Below are 7,294 nucleotides of genomic sequence, written 5' to 3'. Positions count from 1 at the left end.
AAGGTGCATTATATCCTTTCTAATTGGTGTTTCTAGTTTCTTGGGATATATTCCTAGAAGTGGAACCACTGGGTCAAATGTAATCTCCCTGCTTCATGAAGGCAAGCTGCTTTTGACTATTTTTACTAATAGCAATGAACACAAAGTCTATGCTAAATCAATTGTAGAATACTGGTGGTAAGGTCTTTGCCAATAGTGCCAATAAATATGCTATATATCCAGAACCTCAACTAAGATTGGAACAACTCCTGAAAACATGGGAAAGAATCTACATTCTCCAAGACCTCCTGGCTTGTGCATTTCTAAATAGGTTGATTAGCGCTAGCTGATTTGGTTCAGTGGATAGAGCATCAGCCTGCAGACCAAAGGATACCGGGTTCGATTCCTGGTCAGGGCACATACTTGGGTTGCAGGCTAGGTCCCCAGCGGGGGAGGCATGCAGGAGACAGCCAATGGGTGATTGCTTGCTGGTGTGGGAAACCACACCCCATATTGACACTGGGTGTGGGAAACTTCAATGATAAAACTATTAAGTTTCAAAAAGTTACAAAACATAGGAGCTCATTTTTGTTTAATAAAAAATCCATTTCAGGCCTAGCCAGTTTGGCTCAGTAGATAGAGCGTCGGCCTTCGGACCAAAGGGTTCCGGGTTCAATTCAGGTCAAGGGCGCGTACCTTGGTTGCAGGCTCCTCCCCAGCCTGGGGCTCGTGCAGGAGGCAACCAATATGTGTTTCTCTCTCACATCGAAGTTTCTGTCTTTCCCTCTCTCTTCCACTCTCCCTAAAAATCAATGGAAAAATATCCTCGGGTGAAGATTAACAACAAAAGATCCATTTCAGAGTGTATTTTTATATCCATAAGGTGAAAAGTCTGGAAGGGTTATATAGCTTTAAGTTGTGGCTGAATGTTCTATCAGAGGCCTGCCTGCTGATAAAACTATTATTAACAGTATCCTCAAAATATCTGTGACCTTGTCCATTTATCACTTAAAATAAGAAAATTTGAGGGTTTTACCTTTGATTCAAAAGGAACCACAACTTACATTTATCTGTACCTCTACTGCACTTATTTTTTGAACACTTTCAAAAATATATCCTAAATGTCTGCTAAAAAATCTTACACAGATGGGGAATAAAGAGAAATATTTTATTCAGACATCTATCTAAGAAAAGAAGAAATGTGAGAGTATTCCCTCTGCAAAGGATACTAATAAAAATAATAGCAACAGCCCTAATAGTAAGATTTGCCTTCTAGAATGCCATATGCCAGGACAAAACGACCAGCAGGACTCAAAACAAAGAGTAACAAAATCAATGTGCTATGTATGAAAGATGTTGTATAATTATGTGAAGAACTAGTGCCACATTACAGGGATTGAAACAGGCCAAGAACATGACAAAGAAACCTCTTTTCCCCAAAGATAAAAATATTAACATTTTGGTTTATATATCCCAGAAAAGAAATGTTCAGATAATGAGGTGTGTCTGTTAATATGCAAATCATTTCTTGTGCCTTCATGAAACAGGTCCAAGCTACTAAGGAGCTTGGGTCTTCAAGGATACAAAGCTCTGGATATAAGCCTGGGTGTAACTTGGGGCAAGCTAATTAATTAAACTCTCTATGCCGGTCTCCCCATCTGTAAATGGAGAGTCAAATGACTATGAGGTTTATAATTTGAGTAAAAGATACAAAACAGCCCTGGCTGGTTGCTCAGTGGGTAGAGTGTCAGCCCTTGGACTGAAGAGTTTCAAGTTCGATTCCTGGTCAAAGGCAGGTACCTCGGTTGCAGGCTCAATCCCCAGCCACAGTCAGAGCATCAATCAATGTGCCTCTCTCTCATCAATGTTTCTCTCTCTCTCTCCCTCCTCCTCCTTCCTCCCCTCCAGTCTTAAAAAAAAAAAAAAAAAACTCAATGGGAAAAATATCTTTGGGTGAGGATTAAGAAAAAGATACAAGCCCTAGCCAGTTTGGCTCAGTGGAAAGAAGGGTCCCAGGTTCAATTTCAATCAAGGGCACATGCCTGGGTTGTGGGCTCAATCCCCAGTAGGGGGCATGCAGGAGGCAGCCGATCAATGATTCTCTCTCATCATTGATGTTTCTATCTCTTTCTCCTTCTCTCCTTCTCTCTGAAATCAATAAAAATATATTTAAAAAAAAAAGAAAAAGATACAAAACATGCAGAGAACAGTGTTTGGCATATAATTAGTGATTAGAAATAAATGATAACTATTATTACTTATGTCTATTTTTTAAAAATAGTTTTTCTTTCTCTAACAGTAAGAAGCAAATTTGCCTCCTGTTGCTAGCAGTGCAGTTGCTTTTCTTCTTACCCTCCTCTCCCCCTCCCCAACTTGCTACCTTCTGATCTGCTCATCCTTAGAAAGCTGATAATCAAGCCAATATGAGAGCCCATGTAGCCTCCTGTAAGTAAAAAGCATGAATAGAATTTATGATTATTTTTACTTGTAATGCTTGACATAATCCCTGAAGTGTTAGGAGGAAATTGCTATATAAGTGTACTATGAATGACCCAAATATTGCTACCTTATAACCACCCACAATTTTACATTTTTAATACCTTTATCCTGCCTAAAACTGTTTTTGAATAATGAAAACTTCTTTGTTGATTTCTAAGCTATGTAAAGGCTAACAAAAACAAAACAAAAAAAAATCATTTTTTAACACCCCCCCCCTTTATCTGAAAGGTCTCTCGTTTTACAAACTTAATACCAATATATAATTAACTTGTTCTGTTCTAAGTTTCTAAATTTAGTCTGCTGAGAGAAATTAATTAGGTGTCTTGTATACCTAAACAGAGACCTTTTTTGAGCCCAAATCAACTCACCTGTAGAGACTGAAGAAAGAGTACCCAGACTTCATGAGGCAGTTCACTTTCAGACACTGACAGCAGCAATTCAAAACAACTCCTACAATATACATAAGTCAGTATATAAAAGTGGCTATAGTCATAATCAAACACAGTATGACACTGGTACAGAATATATTTTTGTTTAGACTTTTAAATTTATTTTTTACTCTTTAAAACTTTCTTCAATATTGTTACATTAGCTTTTCAACTTTAAAAAAAGAAAAACCAGGAGGCATAGTAGTTACATTGTTACTTTAATATATTTAGTAAGAATATAAACTTTTTATGAATCATATACCAAGCAGTTTTATTTAATTAACTGGGGTGTGTCGGGGAGGGGAGGTCCCCATACAGAAAACATTCTGATTACAGAAAATAAAAACAGGAGCTCATACTCCTGTCAATTCAGTTGATAAAGTGATAAATATATGTAACTATCATCTATTTTGGTTCTTGTCATTTGCATAAAAAGCAGAAAGATTGGCAAGGTCATTTCTTTACCTCTAACCAGTCAAGCAAGAAAAAAAAGAGTTTTCTTCTTTTTACACTAACCAATACCCAGAAAAGATAATGGAGAATTTTAAAAAGGGAATACATAACACTCTGAATAAAGATCAAATCAAAATACCAATAAACCAAACCTCTCTAAAATCTTGCAGAATGTTACTTTGCGCTTTAGGGATTAGTAAGTAATAATGAGATTATAAAACCAGGAATGTTTGTGTTCCATGAAAGGTACAGTATTAAAGGTTTTGGAGAAGAGGAAAGAAAATAGGGTGAGGCCAGATAAAAATAAAATGGATCACCCAGACAAAAAGTTATCCCAACAATCTGTAAGCTGAACCAAAGTGATTCCCCAGATAAAAACGAAAGAGCTGCTGTATTTTTTCAGCTTGCAGTTGAAAAATACATTAGAGGTGTAATTTTGTCTGCGACTAGGCAGCCAGGTATTAAAACAGCAGCTAAATTATCATGGACTCTTAGAGTGGTAATCTTATATTGTGCATCCTGACATTTTCTGCTATCTTAGTTCAAATAGTACAACTGAATTGCAGAATTTCATAATGTTTTCCTCTTTCTCCAAAGTGTCCCTCTAAGACCAAAACAGTTTCCACAGATACTGTCACTTAAACTGATCTATACCTGAGAACAGAGAAAATTTATCGTTCTTGGATTTTAACACCTTTCGTACCGCATAGAAACCTCTTAGACATATGCCAGGGACCGCACGTTTTTGGGCAAACTGCACGTTATATAAATCATCATAACTACAGATCATAATGCACTTTAGGTGGTGTTTTTCAATAATTATAACATTTATTTACAAAAACAATTATTATAGTTTTTCGTAGATTGACCTGCACGGTTTCCACCAATGAGGTCGCTTCATTCGATGTGGACAAGACAGTGTGTTGACATCTAAGGTCCATAACATATGGCACGTGAAAAACGAGAAAACTCGTGAGCGGTCCTTAACAGATGGCGCGCGAAACACGAGAAAGCTCGTGAGCGGTATGAAAGGTGTTAAGCCTGAGCAGGAAAAGAGACTGGAGGCAATTGGTTATGTTGCTTGGCTAGTACTTATCTCCTGGGAACCAGAGTGTGAGGGCTCAGAGCAAAGGAAATTTCATCCAAAGATATGACTTGAATGGTGTTTTGAATAACATGATGCTATAGGAACCAGAAGTCAGGCAAACATTATAACCAAGAGTACTTAGTTTTAAGAGTGATTTAAGTTCTTAAACTTACAGTACTAATCTGCCAAGCACTAATAGGACATCTTCACATTCAGTAGTTAAATACGGGCGTGCACTGGCAAAGCTTTGGATAGCAAGTCGATATACCTCCAAAAGATACACCATATGTTCTGATGCATTCTTGTTGCTTGCATATTGCAATAGGGTCTAAAAAATAAAATAAAATTTTTAATTATTTAAAAAATTAAAACAATGAAACAAATTGTCTTTGATTCTCTTTGTTCCCTTTTTTCTAACAGACCCACACACCTTGTATTTGCCTTTAGAGACTCTGGCTTGTTTAGAGGATTCTATTTTCACCACTTAATGAATTGTTTATGCTGAGTTAAAGAAAAGGCAGAATTGCTCTTCTGACAGGAAAATAAATCACTGAGTAGAGCCATAAAATGCCTATAGTGGTGCTTTCTAGAGATCTAAAGTTATCATCTCTAGCCCTAGCCGGTTTGGCTCAGTGGATAAAGCGTTGGCCTGCATACCAAAGGGTCCCGGGCCTCTGAGCCTGCAGTTTGAAACATTTTAACAAATATAGAAGCTTAAAAAAAACTCAGAAACCAGCTTTCAGCGAGCTGGGATCTCAGAGCTGGAGTCAGCGCTGGAGTTATACATTGTTTCGATTATAGAACCAAAACAAACCAGATACCTACATTCATCAGCGGAGGCCTAAGAGCTGGAACCTCAGAGCTAAAGCTGGCCCAGAATAAAAAAAAAGAAAAAAAGGAGCGGTTGGGATCTTCAGTCACCTGCCAGCCTGAAAACAGCCCTCAGCCCCTCACCCAGACTGGGCCCCAACCCCCTGATCGGCCCTGCTCTGTGCGTGACGGGGTGGCGCTGCAACCTCCCTATCGACCCTGCCTTGAGTGTGACAGGGGGCGGTGCCCCAAACCCCCAATCAGCCCTACCCTGAGCATGACTGAGGGTGGCATCGCAACCTCCCAATCCACCCTGCTCTGTGCATGACAAGGGGAGGCGCCCCAATTCCCCAATCGGCCCTGCTCTGAGCCCGACCAGGGGCTGCACCTAGGGATTGGGCCTGCCCTCTGCCACCCGGGAGCAGGCCTAAGCCAGCAGGGCGTTATCTCCTGAGGGGTCCCAGACTGTGAGAGAGCACAGGTCAGGCTGAGGAATCCCCCCTTCCATCCGAGTGCACAAATTTTTGTGCCCCGGGCCTTTAGTATATATTAATTGACTTTTAAAGAGAGAGGGAAAGGAGAAGAGAGAGAGAAAGAAACATCCATGAGAAAACGAAACACTGATCAGCTGCCTCCTGCACTACCCACTAATGGGGATCGAGTATGTAACCCAGGCATGTGCCCTGACTAGGAATCGAACCAGCAATCTTTCAGTGCTTGGAATGACACCCAACCAACTGAGCCACACTAGCCAGGGCCAAATTCCAAATTTTAATAAAATAAGAAAATAATCTAAATAACAAGATCATAAAACTTACTCCATAACAATCCTCTTTAGCTAAATCAGTAGAGAGAAGGAACACAGAATATGTGCTTATCTGTTACATAGGTAAGATGTCCCAAAAAATCCCTCTTCAGAAATTTATTAAAATGTATGTTAGAAAGAAATTCTGTTTTAGGTCAGCAAATTACTTAATGTCTGCATTGGTTAATCTAAAAACCAGACAGCTTTACAAATTCATAACCAGTACCAGATTTTATGCTCCTTGAGGCTAATCAGATATTATATCTTATCAATCTTTGTAGGCCTAACACTCCTCCATCCCTACAGGACATTCTCAAATCTCACTAAATGCTTGCTGAATACATTCACAATTTTATTCATTTGACAAAGATTTATTTTTTAAATAGCCATAGAAATGTTTTATTTTTATTTTTTAAATCCTCACCTGAAGATATTTTTCCATTGATTTTTAGAGACAGTGGAAGAGATAGGGAAAGCCAGAGAGAAATATCAATGTGAGAGAAACACATCTATTGGTTGCCTCCGGCACGTGCCCTGACCAGGGCCCGGGCCGGCAACTGAGGTACATATCCTTGACCAGAATCGAACCTGAGACCCTTCGGTCCACAGGCCAATGCTCTATTCACTGAGCCAAACCAGCTAGGGTGACAAAAATTATTGATAGCCTACTCTACATACAGTGCTAGGTGCTGGGGAAAGACATGGAGACCTATCCTCATAGAGCTTTCAGAATGAGTCAACACAACATGACAGCTGGAACCACACATGCAAATTAACCAACTGCTAGCCAAAGTATGCAAAGAGAAAGGCAGAGTGCATACAAGTGAGGTGGGTCTTTCCACAGTCCACCTCTGCATGTAGAACACTGTTGTCACCAATCTAATTATCTTCTGACCCAGAAACTCCATTAAGACTACTGCAAGTTACAAGAGGATCCCAAGAAACAAGCTAAAGATTTGAAATACAAAGAAACAAAAAATACCCAACCGAAAAAGAAAAAAGATTCCAAAAATATGAAGATAGTGTAAGGAGCCTCTGGGACAACTTCAAGCGTACCAACATCAGAATTATAGGGGTACCAGAAGAAGAGAGAGGGCTAGATATTGAAAACCTATTTGAAGAAATAATGAAAAAAACTTCCCTGATGTGGGGAAGAAAAAGTCACACAAGCACAGAGAGTCCAAAACAAGATGAACCCAAAAGACCCACACCAAGACACATCATAATTGCAGT

General features: G+C 39.4%; 1 protein-coding gene across 1 annotated transcript in view; it reads right to left on the bottom strand.

Annotated features, from left to right (window-relative positions):
• Positions 1 to 7,294, bottom strand: part of RLF (rearranged L-myc fusion) — a 67,391-nt gene that overhangs the window by 33,678 nt on the left and 26,419 nt on the right. Inside the window, 2 exon segments of the mRNA XM_006757985.2 lie at positions 2,847 to 2,928; positions 4,620 to 4,774. Coding sequence (XP_006758048.1) covers positions 2,847 to 2,928; positions 4,620 to 4,774 — 237 coding nt within the window.

Source organism: Myotis davidii, unplaced genomic scaffold, assembly GCF_000327345.1.
Source record: "Myotis davidii unplaced genomic scaffold, ASM32734v1 scaffold1815, whole genome shotgun sequence".
Taxonomy (NCBI): Eukaryota; Metazoa; Chordata; class Mammalia; order Chiroptera; family Vespertilionidae; genus Myotis; species Myotis davidii.
Note: the sequence above shows the minus strand (reverse complement) of the source record. Positions and strands in the feature narration are given on the sequence as shown.